This window comes from Simochromis diagramma, unplaced genomic scaffold (genome assembly GCF_900408965.1).
Source record: "Simochromis diagramma unplaced genomic scaffold, fSimDia1.1 OVJJ01000531.1, whole genome shotgun sequence".
Taxonomy (NCBI): Eukaryota; Metazoa; Chordata; class Actinopteri; order Cichliformes; family Cichlidae; genus Simochromis; species Simochromis diagramma.
In genome coordinates, this window is record NW_024387353.1 from 1,225,431 (window position 1) to 1,246,618 (window position 21,188).

A 21,188-nucleotide genomic window follows, 5' to 3' on the forward strand; every position below is an offset into this window, starting at 1 on the left:
CGCGTCATCCTCTCCGTCCACTTCTTCTTCTGTGCTCACTTTGTCACTGTGTGTTTGTAGTTTGTTCACTTCAGCTGCCTGCAAGTTAAACCGCCGTTCCTCTCGGATACAGTTCCTCCACTTCGAAGTCAAACCTCTTTACTTATTTTTCTTTCGAGAAGTTTATTTTATTGTGAAGAAGCTCGACGAGGATTAAAAAATTATATATAGTAGAAGGCAGTAGTCAAAGAAGGAGGAGAATAAAAAGTGACAAACCTGGAGGAGGAACAGGGCGTTCATACTTCGAAGTAACCATGGAAGTTCCTGGTATGCAGGTAAGGAGAAAGGTGGACGTGCTGCTGCTGCTCTTCTCTGGGTTTTCAATCGTCCTCATGAGAAAACTGAAGCGGGTCTTTATGAGAAGTGGAGGGGAGATTGTGCAACTGCTGCTGCATGTTTCTTTTCTTTGTAAGAGTGATTACCTGTTGTGTATATGAGCCATAGGAACATACTAACATACAGCGCTGTGTATTCAAATAAACAGACAGGTCTCCACATCCAGTTAAAAAAACATCAGGGAAAAGTGACTCGTCAGATCTTCTCTAGCTGTGGAAAATGAGTTTATGGTCAAAATCTCACATGGTGTCTAATTGTGTATTTATACCTGTTTATTCGACCTTTGATGTGCATGTGCTGACTCATAAAGTGATGTAGCTTCCCCAGATTGTGGCTCTGCGCTGTGAAATGAAGCTACACTTGTGTAAAATGTAGCTTTGGTTCCTTAAATTGAGCTGGCTTTTATTTTATGGTGTCTAAATCCCTTAAGTTTGGGTATTATATTTACATAGTTGCTCAATACCTTGCTCTATCAACCTTTGGGTGTTTACATCTGTAATAAGTGTAATTCCAATACCTCTGTACCAGCTTATATCATAACTTTGGTGCTCAAAGTTTAGTTTACAGGGCCTTTTCTCTTGATGTGACCTATAGTGTGGATTTAATGACCCATAAAGTTATTTAGCTTATTGAAATTGTGAGGTTGTGGTATTTTATATCGTTTAAAGTGTACTCATAATGGAACTCTGGGGCCATAAATTGAGATTTCCTTTTTATTTTGTGCTTTTTAAATCACTTTAAAGTTGGGTGTTTTACTCAAATAATTTCTTAATAATGTGACTTAACTTCTCCAAGTCGACTTGATAATGACCTTGCGTTATTATCATCTATAATAAGTATAACTATAATCTATACTAGCTTATATTGTGACTTTGGTGCTCAAAGTTTAGTCTAAATTTTGAATTGAAGTTTTTGTTGCATCAAGTGCGCCTAGTTCTAGTGTTTAAATCTTTTAAATGAAACTGTAATCTTCATAGAAAGGTTTATAAGGTGGCTCGGCTTCTACAAAATAAGCTTACAGTAACTTTTTAGGGTGTTTTTGTGTCTTCAGTGGTAACTGTGATACTTGCATACACATAGTTCACAGTGCCCTTACCTCTTAATGCGACCTATAATGTGTGTATGGTGATTTATAAGGTGGCTTTTAGCTTTCTGAACTAGTGAATTTGTAGTGTTTATATAATTTAAGGTGTACCCATGATGTCTCTCCGGTTCCCTAAAACGAGTTTTATTTCATGGTGTTCACATTTTTTAAAGTGAACTAATATTTATCGATATTACCTCATTATTGAGTTTACTGTATGTTTAAGGTGGTTACAGCTGTAAAAGTGTGAAAATAGTGTTTCTGTAGTGGCTTATGTGTTGGCTTTGTTGCTTCATATGTATTTTACAGTGTCGTGTAATGTGTCACGATGGCTTGTGTTGTGACTTTGTTTTACCAACCCAAGCTGAAGTGTGACTCTGTGGTTTACGTACCGTCGGATATATACATGCGATGAATTACAGTGTGACTCTGCTGCTGTATAAACGAGTTTATTTAACTCTCTTGTGTATTTAGGATTTAAGACTTCTAAATAATCCAGATTTACCGTGACTTAATGTGCTGCTTGTAATCCAGGCACACTTTATGATGACACAATGTTTCTGCCTCTTATCGCATCCATATATTTAGTTATTATCAGCTGATATCGCAGACTCACATTATATTGACCTTAATTCTCCTGAACCTGACGTATTTTCTGATTATATCACTTTTGTGTTCATGTAATGTTTCCATAGTGACACATTTTATAGTCCTCTGTCTTTATCTCCTTAATGATGTGAGCTATGCGTAACTCAAAAGGTGTGTCTAGCCTTCATGATTTCCCGTAACACTCCATGTGTTAATGGCCCATTCTGTATCTGTTGCTCAGCAGCATTGATTGATATCTTTTATAGGACATCCACTGCCTTTAGTCTAGTTGATTAAAATCTATTCTGGGATCCTCCTTCCCTTGGAAGTCATATTAGAGGAAAATCTTCAGGTATGCCAGACTTGTGCCAGTAAGAAACAAAAGGTGTCTAACGTGCACTAGAAGTGTGTAAACGCCTCCAACCTGTTGCTCAGCCGGCTTTCAGGTGTGTCTACCTGTGGGACTGGCTCGCCGTGTCTGCTCTGTGCGTCCCAAGTGGGCAGGGCCACAAATGGTGTCACAGACTGCTTACATCAACACACCCGACGCCTGGCACCAGCTGCCACAGCATCGAGGCAGACAGCAAGGTTTGCTGCCAGTAAGAGCAATGATGCATAGTGGAAAGTGCTGTGCAAGACTGGAGCTACCTGATCAGTGGATTAGGTGATAGGATATTTATCACTTGTTGGGTAGTTATTCTTTTAAGCATAAATATCAGTTATGGTGGCTTTCAGATCGCTTTAAAAAAAACAACCCAATATGTATATATTTGCTTATGTGGCTGGGAATTATGTATTGTTGGCCTAAATGTATAAGTAACTTTGCCACTTTGATCTCTGGTAGCTTAAAGGTGATATAAATAATTTTTTATGTTAAGGAAGAATTGAATCGCTAAGTGCGTTAAAAGGGTGCTAGTTATATTATAACCACTCGGAAATAATACCAGAATTTGTAGTGACGATGAAGGTACCTAGCATCACTATAATGCTAACCAACTGACCATTGGCATCCACCGTACAACTAGACATGCAGTGCAAGCTGCTGTAGCGAGCCCTTGTGACAAGATTGGTTAGCAAGCTAAATTTATAGTGTATGAAAGTATCAGGTGGTAAGCGTTTCTGCTAATTTCATGCTAACTAAAAGAAATGATAAAAACTTTACTAAAAATGATGATAATAACAAAATGAATGGGCTAGTGGTCTAATAAACTGCAAATCCAGTAATCGTATATAGCAGAAAATGGATTAAAGGTGTTAAAGTCATGAATAGAGTCAAAAGGTCCAGTACAGTGACTTGAGTTAGCCAAATGGGCAAAGTTACCTAAGCTAAAGGGCTTGATTTTTTTTTTTTTCCCCACTAAAGCAAAACAAACTTGGAAGAGGAAACAACATATGTTTCGCATAATGTTTAAAACTTGTTTTGACTGCCCCTAGGTAGACAAAAATTCCTTTTAAATCAAGTTTAAGACGCATGGTTGCCATTATTGCAACATTTGTTGTTATTAGACAGCTCAAAAAATAACCCAAAATTTGTGCTGGAGTGCCTCATTTTGTAAGAATTATCCTGTAACAGGTGGGGTGGGGGGGGGTATTTAGCTTAAATGAATGAGTTTACAAAAGCGGTACAGTAGCATAATGGATTATTTGTGGCTCAGGATATCAGTTTCACACATACTTTGAACCTCTAGTTCCTCTAGTCCTTCCTTTCTGCTATCAGTGGAAGCTGCTGAGAGATCCCAGCTCCGTGGAAAATGTTGTGTAAAGCCTGAACGATATCACTCGGCTGACTCTTACGTTGGTTTCTGGCTTGTGACCATGATTCAGAGCCTCTTTTGAAAGAAATCTTACATAATCCAGAAAAATAAGCTTGATATCATTTGAAACAGTGCTATCATTATAATTACACAAGTGCCCCCAGCTGACTCCTTTGTTTATGTCTTTTACAGTCTGTTACGAATAATAAGTTCACTGTCTGACTGTGATATTTGCTGCCTTGGGCATCACATCGTTGTGTCAGCTCTTTCATGGGTTTCCACACTATGTTAAAATGGAAATGACTCTCTTAACAAATGCCCTCAAAAATACATGTTTGTTATATTGAAATGCTTTCTTCTTCTTTTTTAACCGTGCAGACATGGCAAAACTTAAGATTTCCATTTTACCAACATGGGGGGGGAAAAAAGGAAAGCACAAGGTATTCACATCTGAGATCACTGAACTTATAAAGTGATCGACAAACTTCTTCTCTAATATCAATAGTGCTACATTACACAAGGTTAGGCGAGGCCTAATCTTCGTTGATCATAAAATCTCATTAGCGGGATCGAACGCTTAATTAGTGGAAAATTTTGCAATGTTGGGATATAAAAATTGTGTTTATTTTTCCACAGAATCCTAACACCGTGGGCAAAATTTCATCTTTGGTGAAATGTACAAATTTCCACTGATGCCTAAAATCTAATCTAGTGGCACCACGAAACACAGCTACTAATGCATGATGTCACACTTGCAAATCAGAAGCATCTTGACAGTATGGTTTGAGTTGTTGATTGTCACAGAAGAAAAACCCAATGACTCAGCTGGCACAGTGATTTGATTGTGTAATGCTGTGATTGATTGCGTGCTGGCAGGTATGCAGGAGCATGTTTTTATGATGTTTGTTTTTTTAGTAATGGGCTTTCAGTTTTAGTGCCCCATGGCGGTTTTAGGAGGTCATTCCCTGTCAAACAGAACAAACTTGAGGCAAATTCCACAACTTAAGGGTATTTCCCCAAGAGTTTGATTCTGGACATTTGCCTACCTTCCTCCTCCGGCTCCTGCCTCATGCTACAGTAATAAATTTTGTTGATCTAATATGAATTTATGTTTAATTCGCAGAATATTATTAGAACTGTCACTCTGTTGGGCTTTGAACTAAACGTGACAGTTTACTTGAATCACATATTTTGTCAATCCAGGGAATCACCCTCAAAGTCAGATATACTTAGGATTTCCAGCCAGCCTTCATTTGGCCAAGAAATGGCAACCAGAGATGTACCAGTCCTACTTTCTACAGTTCTGATCTGATACAGATCAATGACTTTGGGTATCAGCTGAAATCCAGTAGTAATCTGATAGCAGTGTCACATTAATGAGCTGTGATTATGTTTTTTAAAAAAAGGGACCGGGAATCGTTCTTTTGTGTAAGACAATGAATTGAACACTGGTTTCGTAACTTCGTAACTACAAAACAATTATCTCTGCAAATATAAACTGTACTGGTAATAGGTTTTTCTTTTGTTTTTTCTAAATTTAAGGTACAGATGAACATAATAAAACAAAATTAATTTATATTATCCCTTTTATTTATTCACTCTAGTTTATTTTCAGCTGTCTGTTAGAGTCTTTGCTGCTGTTAATAACGGCCACGTTAGATTCTCCTTCCCTGGTTCTCCCCTGTAGAGGGGAAGCTGAAAAATATAAAGCCAGGTGACGGCAGAACATTATATTACCATAAGTGTCATAAAGTATTTCAGCAAGTCTTACACCGCTTGTAACGAAAGTTACAATTTGTTTGGTTGTGTCTGCTAACTTGACAACAGTTGCTGGTTTGAATTAGTATCATGGCACTAATTTTTTCCATCAGAGCATTTTTGATGATACCCGATCCAGCTTTTAGATTGGACTGATATCCAATCCAAATATCAGATTAGTGCATCCCTGCAAACGATTAATGGAAACTTTAAAATGATTTCATTTTGTTTCTGTAATGTTCCACTGCTGTTGATGTTAACACATTGTCATTTCTCACTGAAGCTGATGCTCGGATTCCTCTCACTGATGAAATTGTGCCCCTCTTTATCTAAATAAGTGTCGAAGCACTGCGTTGTACCACGAAGAGTTGAATTCACTTGATGAGAGAAAAAAACTTGTTGATTGAACAATCAGATGAGGCCATGCAACTGGGTTCACCCCAATCAAACAATAGCATTTTATCAGCCTCGCTGAGTAACAGTTGTGTAATTTTAGTACCTGAAGTATGGCTGGTGTAGATTTGGAGTTTTATTAGACTGGAAGTGCAGCAACTTAAAAACCAACTTAAAGTTAACTCAGCTGGCAGACTAGCATAAAAAATGGAGCTACGTATGGAGAGAGAGAAAAAAACTAAACATGGGTTTTAGGTGTTAAACGTCTGGCATTTTCCTGTTCCTGCCATTTTTTTTTTTTTTTTTTTTTTATTTTTTTTTTTTTTTTACTTGGATTCCTGCTCACTGATCCACTACAGGACTTTACTGGCCTTAAAGTACAAAAACAAAAAACCCACATATGTGGATGCATCGCTTAATTATTTATAGATACCAACTGTCATAAGGTGAACTACTAAATTAGCAAAATAAAACTGTCATTAGAATAAAAACCAATCAGCGATTGACCCAGCTGGCTGCCTGAAGCAGATATATTTCAGTCACACAACCCTAATGCACTGTAATGTAAAAGAGCCTCTTGAGGCCTCTTGAGTGCGTTCTGAGAAAAAAAAAAACTTTTTTTTTCTTTATTCAAACTTCATTTAGGACATTTAGCAGCAGTGAGAAATCCTAAAGATTTCAGGATGTCAGCGCAGCATCTAGCTGTGTGTCAGCTAAAATAGTATTATTTTACTATTTGTATATTGAGTACGTGTGTGTGTGTGTGTGTGTTTTGAGCTACGAATCCATACAGACTTTGTTGCTTGGACCCCTCTCAATGAAGAAAAACAGAACTTCCTCCATAAGGGGATCAGTTCAGCAGTTTGAGCCAGACTTTCCCGTGCTCTTCTGTTGAAACTTCCTGTTGTAAACAAGTCGGATCCTCCGGTTCTGATATGAACAAGGCTATTGTCAAAGTGGCATACACCTGATCAAACACCTGGGAGTGGCCGCTTCTCCTTCTGCTCTTTGTCATTTTTACGGCTGCACCTTTTCAGCGCTCCAGTTCTCACAGCCTGTACGTATGCGTGGCTATATATAATCACAGGCTCCACCACCCTGAAGGTGGTGTGTTTGTGTTTTCCTGGGTGAGGAATTATCAGCAGCTACCAGCCAGCTGCCTGCAAGTTTTGATTATAGAGCGTGAGTCAGTCTTTCTGCAGCCTGAATCATAGTAGAGCATTCTCACACCCCTCTGTTCATGCGTTTGTCTTGTTTATCTTCACATTTTCCTGGATGAGGACGTATAAACAGAAACCGGCTGACGGCACAAGCGGCTCCTGTGTTGGACGGAGTTTGAGTCATTCAAGTCTTCAGTTTCACTCAGTGCCGGCTTCAACATCATTTTGAGGAAATGAAATGATACAAATTATACAGAAATGACTGGCAAGTTATAAAACTGGCCACTTTGTTGTAATTGAGATGTTTTTTTTATTTCTTGTGTGACTGAAATTGGTCATTTTTGTGGTTTGAGTTGTTTTATGTAAACCTACCAAACAATTAGTTGATTCTTTTGAAGAATTGATAGATAAATCAGCCATTAACCCATCAAAACAAAAAGAGTTGGTGGTCTTTCAAAGCCACACAGTAACTCAAACAAGGCAGCGGCAGATCGGTAAGTCCTGTGAGGTAAAATGACAAAATTACTGTTGTTGTCTGAGGAGTCTGGGGGATTTTGAGAGAGCAGTATAATTACTTCAGTTCCTCATCGGAAACGGCTGTCTGATGAAATGGTGAAAATACTCTAAATATAGCTAACACTTATAATTTGTGGTTATCGTTTTTTTCAGTTGACAGTAAAATATTGTGGTGCTGATTGTTCTCAGCATTGCATTGCTTATCATCTTGTGCAGCTGCCTGCGTTTAGATTAGGGCATAATTTTTAAATGTTGGATTAGTTATAGGCGACACAGTAGTCTGGTGGTTAGCACTGTCTCGTCTTAGCAAGAAGTTTTGTATTCGCCAGCTGAGTGGGACCTTTCTGTGTGGACTTCTGCATGTTGCCTCCAGGTACTCCAGCTCCTTTCCACAGCTCAAATAGCTTATGGGACCAATTATTGTTTTTAAATATGTTTTTTTTTGTTTCCTGCTTTAAAATAAAAACAGCCAACCACTAAAGAGGATTTTACCTTCCACCAATGGAAAAGCACCAAATCTGTGATAAAACATTATTTGACCAGTCTTTTTTAGCATAAAATGTTTTTTCAGGTGGCAAAAAATAACTGGACTGCACCGGGCTTCCTTTAGATTCAAAGTTAACCTAAGAACCACAGACTCAACTATTTACAGACCAGTCAACCTTATAAACATAGTTATTCTAAAGCTTCAGTTTGAATGGGTGAACAACATAAAAGCTAGTAAGTTATAAGTTCTCTGACAGCAGGTTATCCAGTAAAACTACTTCCACGCACACGGGTATTTTTTCTAAACAGAGATTTTCTGTTTTCGTTTACAAAAAACAAAATCCCGTTCACACGTGCAGTTATGGAAAAAATATCTCTGTCGGCATGTAAATGCAAAAAACTAAGTCAAAGCTCTGTCTAAATTCTGTCTAAATCAGTGTGCACAGCGTGACGTCAAAAAAGGCCGCACTCCTTTTACATTGCTTGACTAAATCTCTGTTTTCCTCATCCACGCGTAAACGGCCAGACAACGTTTTTGAAAATTTTCACATTGGCAGGACTTCTTAAAACTCTCCATTTACGTGTGGATGAAAGGCCCAAACATGTAGAAAAAGCTGCGTTTTGAAAGATACCAGTGTACGTGTGGATGTAGGGGTGGGCGGTATAAACGGTATACGGTAGAAACAATATAAATTTGGCCAACGATAGAGATTTTGACTATACCGCTCTACCACGATAGCGCATGTTGATGGAGTCATCGAGCTGCGCCTGTTTTGGTCAAAAGCATTGCAGCGGCTGCAAACGACATCATCTGCAAATTATGCCGGGCGACAGTAATAGCAAAGAGACGAAGCACTTTTGGAATATGGGGAAAGCCAAAAACAGCGCTTCCTCCGCTTCCCTACCATTGATTCATTAGTGCTGAATTCTCTCGCAGCTGCTCTATTCCCATGTTGTTGCAGTAACCTGACTAACCTCGTATTGCGGATGGATTATCTCAGTTGTTCTCTTGACTGAAGTTTGGTCCATTTATAGCATTTTGCCATGCAATTGCATTTGTCCCTAACCACCCGAAACCCTCACATTAACTTTTACCGAGTGGTAAAAAGTTTGCGTTCATCCTTCAGCTTCACTGTGCTAATGTTATGCTAACGTAGCTGTTTTGCTAGCGATCACGTAGCACGTCATTATATACCAGCTAGTCCGACTTCAGTAACCTTACAAAAGTCACTGCTGTTTAGTTTTCTGTCTTTATTTATGTTGGAAGTGATAGCAGAGCTATACATTTTAATTTTTTTTAGAAATCTCTCAGTCAGGACATGCTATATCATGTTTAGGTGGAAGCTAGCGAGCTAACTTCCTGCTAACTTCCAACTCTGTTGAATTTAATAAATTCAGTTTTCATGGATGCCTGGATTAATTGTTACACCTGGTAAAGCAGCAACGCCGATCATTTTGTTAAAGATGAAAGAATTTAGACAGTTTTTAACTCTGTGATGCCGCAGTGTTCGTTTGACTTTGGGACCAGAAGTTAACGGAGTTTAGGACCCAGATTACTCCGTGAGGCTCCTGACTATGGCAGCCGTAATGCTCCAACAATCCATCAAGCGGTGCGGCTTCATAGCTTACCAAAGTCGTACTAAAATATTTTTGACAGATTTCTGCGCGCTGTGTACCACATAAAATCGGTTCGAGGTCAGTAAGCACAACCAGAATTCCTACATAAGGTGCACTGTCGATTTTTGAGAAAATTAAAGGATTTTAAGTGTGCCTTATTGTGTGTAAAATACGTTTATACAGAAGAAAAGAATATATCGCGATATATATCGTTACCGCACATGCTTCAAATTATACCGTGATATGGATTTTAGGCCATATCCCCCAGCCAAATGTGGTTCCATTTTTTTTTTTTTTTTTTTTTTTTTTATACATTGACAAGATGTTCGGTTAGCTCAAAGTCTTTCAGTGATTTTGGCTTTCAGACTACAAAACATAGTACACTTTTCAGCTTTCAGCTTTCTACTGCTGCCATTGCCCTGTGTGCTTGTTGCTTGTTTTTCTTCATTATATTGCATGAGTGACGTCACATGGTCTTGCAATCTTCTAATCTGAATGTGTTCTCCTTTGGAAATTTGGCACAGGTTGATTTGGTGTGAATCGGTGCTCTGTAGTAACAACGTAGTTTACTGCCCACTTACTGTACGTAATACGCAGCTAGTGCTGGCAGGTGGCGAAATATGTGCCATTTCCCAGCCTCAAAATTTGGATAAAAATTCATTAAAATACCAGATACTGCCAGATAAAGCTTGCAGGAGCTTGGAGTAAAATCTTTGGATAATAGTCAAATAATTTTATTTGTAGATAATATGTACTTATTTTTGATATATCTTTGACTAAATGCAAAGCCATTGGTTTACTTATTTACCTAATTTTATCTGGTTCGAGAGCGGGAGGAAACACAAATTCTTTGGAGACCGCATCATGAAGGGCATCTTGCAAAAACATCTGCCAAATAAAAAGTGCAGGGCCAGCCACAGTGGTGACCCATTGTGAAAAAGAGACCAGCCAGAAGTAGATATTATTTTGGCTGCACATCCCTAGACTTTACTTGTTTTTAACTTGTTTTAATAGTTAACTTGTTGCCAATCACCTATTATTGGCCCTACTTGTCCCTGATTTTTTTTCAGTACTGGCTGTAGGGCAAAAACAAGAATCCTAAATATCGTTCACCTGCTCCCCACATAGTTGCTCATCCTGCAGCTGGACATACGCCAACATATGGAGCTGTAGCTGTCAGCTATAAACGGTCTTCTGCTCGGAGGATCTGCTGTTAGCTGGAGAGCCAGTCAAACCAGAATCTGCAGTATGCTGAGAGCTGTTTACATGCAGCCGCTCATCAACGTTCCTCAAGGACAAAGAACTGCCATCTGCACCTGCAGTCTAAGATGTGGAGTTGTAGTCCCACCATAGGAGAACAGACAGATAAGTGTTGCAGAAGGTATTTGCCACAAAGTAAAGAAAATATTTTCAGAGGAGTAACATGTTTTTAGAAAAGCATGCAGAATATCCGTAGAAATTATAAGTGCTTAAAAAGTCTTTGTTGGTGGCTTTTGTAAGCTTTGGATGAGGGCTGTAGTCAATCATTGTGTAGGTGGTAGAGGTGGGCAGCTCAATATAAATATTGATAGTATCGATACTTGCACTGGTATCAGTATGTTATTGATACTAGCACAATTGGATCGATATTTTGTTCCTCTCCTCAAAGTCTAGTATGTGGAGAGTGGGCTGGGCCTATCCCTGCTGTCTTAGGCCAAAAGGCTGGTTACACTGTGGACAGCTCGCTAGTCTATCGCAGGGCTATCACAAAGAGATCATTCACACTCACATTCACACCTGTGGGGAATTTAGAATCACCAGTTAAGCTAACACTACTGCATCCCACTGAACTATTTGGCAAATGTACGATGATTCAGCACATGAATCATGACTCACTGCTTTTTTTTTTTTAATTTTCAAATAAAATATACATACATATAGAGCTGGGCGATAGAACGATAACGATATGTATCGCGATATAACTTTTTGTCGATAGAAAAATTAAACTATCGCGATAGACCTCGCCACTGTTGTCCTCTAAAAAAAAAAAAAACCCCAAAAAAAACAAACAGCCAATCCAAATTAAGTAGCGCAGAGCCGAACCAATCACAGCCGCAGCGTCACGTCACGTGACTTGTTACGTACAGCACAAGTGCCAAGCCGCACATGTGCATTTGTTTGGGAAGCAGCCAGCCACCGTACTGCCCGGGTAATGGAGGAAATGAGTGTGCCGACTAGAAAAATCAACCGAGCGTGACCGAAGGTTACCGAAGAGAAAACAGATGATGGTTCCAATGCCGGAGAGATTGTTGAACGGAAGAGCCATAGAAGTTCCGTAGTGTGAAGGTATTTCGGCTATTTCAAGTCTGACAAAAAACAGAGTAGCGTGCACTGTAAATTGTGCCGAAAGCAAGTCTGGAAATACAATAAACTGGTGCATGCGCTACGTCCACACGTACCCGGGTATTTTTGAAAACGCAGATTTTTCTATGCGTTTGCACCTTTTGTCCACACGTAAACGGCGTTTTTGGTCACTGAAAACAAAGATTTTTAAAACCTCCGTTTTTGCATTTACGTGTGGACTAGAAAAACGGAGAAAACGCAGCGTCAAAGGTGTGCGCATTTTTTGACGTCACACTGTGCGCCACGTTATTGTTTCGGTGAAATGAATTTCTACAATACTGTTACTGTTAATTCTACTCTCTGCAGTGTTTAAATGCTTACATATACACACAGTTACTGTCCCTCCACACATACGACTCGGTTCTGCTTCTATGCCCCAGCTTTGTTTACTTTTTCCCACCGAGGCTTCTAGACTTCTGATTGGCCAACATTTCTGCACGGTTAGGAATCTAGCGCCACCTGCTGCTTTGGCATGTTCATAGCAGCGTTTTCCTTCATTTCTGCCTTTATGTGTGGACGGGATTATTTTTTAAAACGAAAACGGAAAATCTCCGTTTTCAAAAATACCCGTGTACAAGTGGACGTAGCCTCAGTCTCTGACTGGAAGCGCTAATTCGTCATTCGGCTTTTGTCAGACTAAAGTAACTGTTAAAACTGTTTGAAAAGCTGAGCTATACAACAAGGAGAGATTGAGAATTTCCTTTTAGTTCTCAGTTTATTTGATATTGACAAAAGTTAGTCAGTTTTGTCTGTTCTTCTGTAAAACAAACTAAGATTTATTTTTAGAATTAATATTTTGTTTCTAAGTGGAACTGACAATTTAGTAGTCTGTTTTGTTTGTTCTATTTTGAAACTTAAACGCTTTAGCGGCTGCCTTTTGTGTAGTTTGCAATATTTGCCTTTATTTATCTGAAAAAGTCTCATGTTCCTTAAGTACATCTACCCTGTTGAACTTATTATGGGAAATAAATATTTAAATCAAAACAAGCTGCTGATTATTTCACATTTTACTTGTGAGCAACGGCACATTTAAATCTTACAAATATAGTTATTTGGCTTATATCGTGATATATATCGTTATCGCCTGAAATGAAAAAAACATATCGTGATATGAAAAAATCTTATATCGCCCAGCTCTACATACATACATACATACATTGTATGCAAACATACATACATACATTCATTGTATGCATACAATGTATACAATGTATGTACTGCACTGCTGTCATATGACATGAACCACTCTCACCCTCCAGCAGCTACTCTAGAGTTTTGACTTAGAGGAAGCAGTAGTGAAGGGCTTAACTTATTGTATATAATAAAATATGTTGGTATGTAAGGTGAAAGCATGGTGCCATTATCATTTTACAAAAGTTGTTTTGGAAATTTCGCATCTTGGATGATTCAACGCATCATGTCATGTTTAAGAGGAAAGAGGAAATGTTAAAGAGTGCTGAGAGTTTCACATGATGCTGTCTGCAAAGGTCATTTTGGAGAATGCTGTGTTTGTACTTCCTCCTCTAGCAGCTGTGACCTTTGACCTCCAACAGGGACATACTTGTACACAGACTTCTCTTGTTTTTGGACAGCACTTGTTAGTAAAAACATGGTCCTTTCTTGCTCAGTTGCACAGTTTCCACAGCTTTGTCCAAGTTTTCCAGGGCAGTGTCATGTTTGTGTTAGCAGCTCACTGACCTCTAACTTTAAACTTTAAACGCTTCTCTTTAGTGCTTCTACCTGACCCGACTCCACCTCTTATCACCTGCTCTGAGGCATGTGTGTCGTCACTATATATACATCATCAGTCTCTGTGTGAGATCAGTCTAAATATAAAACATGGCGTATCTTATCTCAGAAGCATATAAGAGGCTATAAAAAGAATGGAAAAATGGGCTCTGCTGATTCAACAGGAATTCCTTCAGGAAGTTTGGAAATGTGAACCAGTTCCAACTTATATTAAAGAAACCCATTTTATTATCTATATCTGGAAGTTGTAAATAATTTAATATATAATTACACTTGCAATCGGGTGTTTCCGCTTCATAGAATGAGTGGCGCTATGTTATTAGCTGAGCGATCGATATACTGATACACAAAGTCGGTGTTTTACCAATGATTCGATCAGAAGATTCACTGACTGTTCGCTGTTTGAACAACTGTGAGAAGCAGGTGTGGTTTAGTCGTGTTCAGTCATGCAGGACCAGATGAAGTTCCTCTTTTACTACATTTATTCTATTTTAATTTGTAGTTGTGGTGTTATTTTTAGGGCATGCTTCAAGCTCGGTCATTTGCATATAAACTCTTAAATTCACTTCAAAAACCTTTCACACGCCTATCTTCTGTTTGTCACATAGTTTTAAGGAGTCATTTAAAGTCATTTACAGTAAGCAATGACCCTCAGAGAATATTTACTTTTCAAATTTGTTTTTGCTGTCATGCACCAGATAATGTATTAAACCAGTGATCCTGCTGACTGGTTAGCTTCCCAGCAGTTTCTTGAGGTTAATGGTGCTTGTGACCTAATGGTGCTGGTTATTTAATAGTCTTCCAGTGTACCCACTTGATATCAACAATGTTAAAGCCAGTTAAAATGTTTATCAAAGTGACAAACAGAATGCAAATACACCTGAGCTATTTTGCATTTGCTTAAACGTTAACATGAAACGCCTTTTTTCTGAGTATGGGAACTTGGTTTGTTTACCTTTTGTCTAATTCCTGAATGCCTCTAACTGATAAGCCAACATTAAAAATTCTCCTGCTGCATGTCTAATCAGACCCAACGTGAAACAATAACTAGAGCCATTTTTATTTTTTTTGAAGTCTTATAAAAATGGATAATTTAACAGTAACTTAACAGCCTGTAAAATGGTCAGTAATGGTTGAGCAGCTGTTGAATCTTTAACTTCCTCCTGTTACCCAACTGTTTTTCTTTGAGCACCCGGGGACAGAAAGGGCAAAGTGTGACCTCTCAGGATCACATAATCCTGCTTTTATTATGATCTATTTATATTTTTATAGTGTGAACCCCAAACCAGTTTTTCCCTGTCAGTGTTTTCACATGACAGGTGAATGTTAGCACTGTCATTGTTGGATTTTTTTATTTTTAATTTTGATGCTTCATGATTCAGTTACATCTATGAAACGGCAATTCTACACCTTTTTACTATGTCGATTGTAGTTTACGATCAGCATATGCAATATGTCTGTATTTACCACGTCTCCTCCTTAAGGGATGAACCTATCTGAACGAAACTTTGCAGAAACATCATAACATCTATATGAACGTTGACATGTTTAAACAAGCAAACAAAAACAAAAGTAACTCCCCAGTTGTTGGGATTGAAATGTACATGTTCATTTCATCATCCCCATGTCAAAATGAGTTTTCCAACTTTACATAAACCTCACAGTCACCACAGTTTGGATGCATGATGGAATGTTGAGTATTTTTTTTTTTGTAAATTAGGGCTATATATATATATATATATATATATATATATATATATATTAGGGGTGCAACGATATTCGTATCGATATTGAACCGTTCGATACAGTGCTTTCGGTTCGGTACGCATATGTATCGAACAATACAACATTTGTAATTTATTTTATCAATTTTCCTTCTGACGATGCTGTCTGTGTTGAGCGCTCAGTGAATCTGTGTTCGACTACTCCGCCTAGGCTGCACTGTCGAGCGCAGATCCACTGAGCGCTCAACACAGACAGCATAGTCAGAAGGAAGAGCGCAGGGCACCTCCCCCACCCTCATTCAGATCTGGCGTTTGGAATTATTTTGGTTTTCATGTGACGTATGACCCTGAAGGTAAGCGAGTCATGGACTAAAGTAAAACAGTATGTTGGATGTGCCATGCAATGCTCAATTACATTGGTGTGAACTAGTGTGTTAGCGCAGTTAGCTCGTTAAAGTGTTTGCCGTCTAGCCCAGCCCCATGCACGGAGCGATCGGCGGTAGCTCGTTAACGGAGATTTGCCGTGTTGTGGCGTTAAGGTCATTTCAACGAGATTAACCTGAAAGCACTAGTGGGAACACAACGAATATGACTGCACATTTACGCCGACATCATCCTAGTGCAAAGACAAAAACAACAAGCATGCTACTAACTTTAGCCGAGTCATTTAGACAGCTGTTAGCACATGATTCTCCTTATGCTGCTGAGAATATAGCCCAGAAGTAGCGGATAGTATAGCTTTTATTTTGGAAAGAGACATTTCTCTGTAATAAACTCTCTTTTCCAAAGATGAGTGATTCCTCAATCAGATACAGGGCTTGCAATATCGCTAGCCCGACGTCCCAGAGCTAGCGATTTTTTCAGTCGGGCTACCAAAATCTATCTCTTCCCTGCCCGTCGGGCTATTGTAGGAAAAATATATGTCAATGCTTTTGCATTCTTTCAGAAATGTAGCTGGGTAATTATGTCATTGGCATCGGTGAGCCACTGTCAATATGTGACACATTGAAGTCGCGTTTGAATTTGCGCTTGTTTTTTTGCTTTCACTTTGCAATCGTGCGAACTGTGTATAGAGAGCGACAGCACTGATCTGTGAGTGATGATAATTTGTGCACCAATTCCTCTGACATCGTCTTATTAATCGTTAGCTTACTATGCAAACATGACAAGTGAAATCTCCCGCAGCAAGCTTAAACATGTGAGAGGTTGATCGCGCAGAGAATCGCTGAGCTTATGTGAGTGAGCGTGTAAAAGCATTTCAGTTCTGCTGAGCCAAATAAGACAGGTCAGGGTGAAGAAGTGACAGCCAAAGAAAAGCTTACCACAAAACGGAGAAGTTATGACAAATCAGACTATAAGGCAAAAAGAAAGTGCAGCTTTATGGTTTCATGGACAAAAGAATTTCTGTGGCTGCAATATGATGAGCTAAATAACCAGGGCTACACATAAATGGTCCGCAGGTGCGCATTCGCTGTCAAAATAAAAAACACGCACAAGGGTTAGGGTTAAATTTAAAAAACTGTACTTTTGAGTTAAAATATATATTTATAATTTTAATAAATGACAAATTAAAAATGCATGAACATTTTTTTTGTATCGAAAAAATATCGAACCGTGACACCAAAGTATCGAACCGAACCGTGAATTTTGTGTATCGTTGCACCCCTAATATATATATATATATATATCTATATATATATCTATATATATATATATATATATATATATATATATATATATATATATATATATATATATATATATCGGAGCACTAGGTGCGGTGACTCCCAAGCTAGGCGAGTGGCTCCAGCAGATCCCGGGAATAACATCGGAGATCTCTGTCCAGAAGAGCGCAGTCCTGGGAACAGCTAAGATACTGCGCAGGACCCTCAAGCTCCCAGGCCTCTGGTAGAGGACCCGAGCTTGAAGGATAAACCGCCCGCAGGGGCGTGCTGGGTGTTTTTTTTTTTTTTGTTTTTTTTTATATATTAGTGAATTAATTAATATATTGGCTGACTATATGAAACCATTTCACATTATACACTGTTTACGGCAATATTTTTTAATGGTCACCGTAGTGGCTATATTAATTTCTTCAAGTTCTCTCTTACTCTTATATTTAAAATAACCACCCTATGGACGGACAAGCCACTGTTTTTATGCATACTTATGTTAACAACAACGACAATAAAACTATTGAGTGGCTCCGCACACAGAATTTACAGAAAATGCACTATTTTGTTATATATATCGTTATTGGGATAATAAATGTTTATGTCAGGATATGAGATTTTGGTCCTATCGCACAGCCCTATTTCGAATATGAAATAAAGAATTGAAAAAGTGTAAATGTGCAAGGACTTGATGGAAATGTATCAAACTGTATATGAGTTTTATACTCAAAATAACCCTTTCTGTCTGCGCTGTTACTTTAAAGGGTAGAAGTTACAGGCCTTTAAGCTACATGAGGGTGTGGTTTTTTTTTTTTTGGTTTTTTTTGTTGTTGTTTTTTTTTTTTACAGCAATCCTGAAAAAACACATTTTGCAGTGGATTTGCTAAGCAGGGCAAAATAGTGTTTACATGCTCTCAGCAGATAGCTTTACAGGTGAATTACAACAGTTGTGCTGCTTGTTAAAGACATGTGCAGTCTTATTTTTGCCACTTTATAATAAAATGAACTTGTTTTTGTTGGTAAACATCGGCGCAATTATCAGTAAATTTCATGTTGTGAATGTTAAATTAGTTGATTTAAGTATTCTTCTTCCTATATTTTGCACTTTGTTAAAGGAACTCCTAGAAATGCAGTGTCTGTCACAAAAATCCCTCCTAAATAAATAAAGACATTTATAATAAAGAAAGTTATGCGATGTGACCAAAATCTCATATCCCGATATAAGAATTCTATCGTCCGATAACGATATAAATCACAAAAATGTTACATTTTCTGTAAATTCTGTGAATCTCAGGCAGCTCGACTTGCGGGAAGTGTTTCCAGCTGCGCGTCATGTAGCTGGAGTCGAGTGTTTTAACAGATGCATGAAACGATACATTTTTAGACATAAGTTGTAACGGCCACCGTTTTCTTTGTGAGTATTTATTACACGGCGTGTTGCAGGGAAAAGCCTGTTCTAACGTTTGAGTCTAAGGTAAATTTTTTAGCACCTGACGGCTCTTTTTTACTTCTCATCCGTAAATACTCTGCTCTTTCATGTGATTCAGTTTATTTTGAAAAGTCTCAACGGGATCTTGAACTTTATTGTGGAAGGTTTATGTGGAAAATAAACAAGCGGATACGCGATGCTGTTACCGTCGTTGTTGCTAACCACAACGCATAAAAACAGGCGCTTGTCCGTCCGTAGTGTGGTTATATTAAATATAAGAGAAAGAGAGAACTTTAAGAAATTAATATAGCCACTACAGTGACCATCAAAACCAGGAAAGAATATTGCCGTCAATAGTTTATTTTGTGACACTGCGAAACAAACAATAGCGTAAAATGAAACGATAGACGTTTTTATATCGTCATCCGATATATATCGTTATATTGAACAGCCCTAAAGACAAGTTTCTTTCTTGTTTAAAAATAAAATTTATTAAATTTATACTTTTAAGAAGGAGAAAAAGTTTCCACTAAGCAAACACGTCAGTAAATCTGGGCCTTGAGCTGTGTTTAAAACCGCAGCGTCCACTCAAAGTGTCACTTTGTGAAGAGAAAATCATGTTTTTGTTCAGGTTCAGTGTTTCAGTAGCAAAACTGATCCAGTTTAATGTTTGTGATGTAAAGGAACAATAGTAAAAATTGGTACGCTGGATGCTTTACCCGTTTTCTGATAATTCACATCAAAACTTGAAAGGCTCATATCACCATGTAGCACAGGTCAAAACAGGCTATAATATATGAAAGGGCTTTTTTGAATTTATAGGTCATTGGACTTGAAATGAATAACAAAAGCATTTTTTTTAACTTTTACACAAGTTACACACTAAACTTTAGTAGTCTTTTGTTTTACTTTTTTACTTTGTTCAAATTAAGTTGTAAAATGCTCGTTAAGAATAAGATTGTAGTAAAATTCTCAGTTTAGTCATGGCTACTGTACAGGTGTAGATAGGAATGCTTGCAAAACAGACGGTGTCTAAAATATTTAATATTCTCTATTTTCTCCCCTCTGAAGACTAATGTCTTGGTTTGTGCTTTAGCTGTTTCTATTTTAAGCTGTGACTGTTTGCTTTCCAACCTTTTGATGGAAACACAGAACACCCGACCAGAACAGAGCCGTCTCTGTGTCGGTGGAAACGCCCCCAACTGACGTGCTTCCTCCCTGAAGGCAGACGTGAGCGCGCTGCTGCTGCTGAGAGGTTCAGGAGCTCCAGCTTTCATACACTCTCTCAAAACCACCCATAGAGACCACCAGGGGCCTGTGGGTGCTATTCTTGGTTTTACCGCCCATTAGTGTTTTTGCATGTTATTTACTTGCAGTTAAAATGCACAGTTTGAAAGACGGTGGATTTTAGCATATTTCCTGCGACTATACTAAACGTGAAGCCTCTGCGCTTTTACTGCACAGAAAGAAAAGTTAAAACATCTGCAATTTAATGTTTAAAGACCTCTATTGTTTAGTTTCACATATAAGAGTCTCCTAAACTCTGTGGCCTGAGGAGGAGAACACCCAACACTGAAAGTATTTGAAATATGAACATTTAAAGGGCCAAAGAGGAATAACAGCACTTAAAAATCCCCAGTCTGCTCATACTTCTAGATTCGTGGGGTTAAACATAACATCTGATTCAAACATTTTTGTGCTAAAGTTTTGTTAAAGTCATTTGGTTGAAACCATGAGGGCCAAGAACTCCAGTTTTTCTTTGTTGTCATCAGCAGGTTTATGATGGCTCGGGGGTAAAAACAACGCTGAGCTCATGCTGCTAAAATAATGTGACTGAAAATGTTAAATAATGCTGATTGGATAATAGACGAGGGAAGGGAGAGACACTTCTCTCCGTCTGTCTCTGTTTGTCTTTGAGGAAGCCACGTGGCTCTTTTATCATATTCTTAGATCATAATTGATAAATAAACAGTCACTTTCAGGACTTCCTTATTGGCTTGAAGTGAATTATGAGGCAGGCGATTATGGATTTCCCAGATGGCAAACAAGATTGTACCAAAGGCTTTAATTGCTTTTGGTAACTTTTGCCTTACTGTAATGTAGATGTAGATGTTAATGTAGATTTTTCTAGAATTAATTTTATTTAGATGCTTTTACAATTTAGGTTTTACCCCTTTTTGTGCTACATGAATGATTCTTTCTGTTCTCTTTTTTTGTTTGTTTATTTCCTTGATTTAAGTTTTGGTCCATAAAGTGTCAGGAAAAAAAAAAAAAAATCAGATACCCTAAACCTGGGTATATTACATTTGTTTAATATGTAAAAAATATTAAATGCTGGAACCTGAAAATATTGATCCTTTAAAGAGAAGGAGTGGCTAATTTACAACCACAAACAGCTATGTAAACCGAAAATATGTCAAAGGGCTGTCACACTCACACAGGTATTTTAATTGGCTGTGACAGGTGGGTGTAGCTGGGCTGGGAATTACAGGAAACGCAT

General features: G+C 38.2%; 1 protein-coding gene across 1 annotated transcript in view; it reads left to right on the plus strand.

Annotated features, from left to right (window-relative positions):
• The window catches only part of stk26 (serine/threonine protein kinase 26), a 46,997-nt gene continuing 25,809 nt past the window's right edge, over window positions 1-21,188 (plus strand). Inside the window, exon 1 of the mRNA XM_040007052.1 lies at window positions 1-314. Coding sequence (XP_039862986.1) covers window positions 294-314 — 21 coding nt within the window. The 5' untranslated portion in view covers window positions 1-293. The remainder of the gene's footprint in view (window positions 315-21,188) is intronic.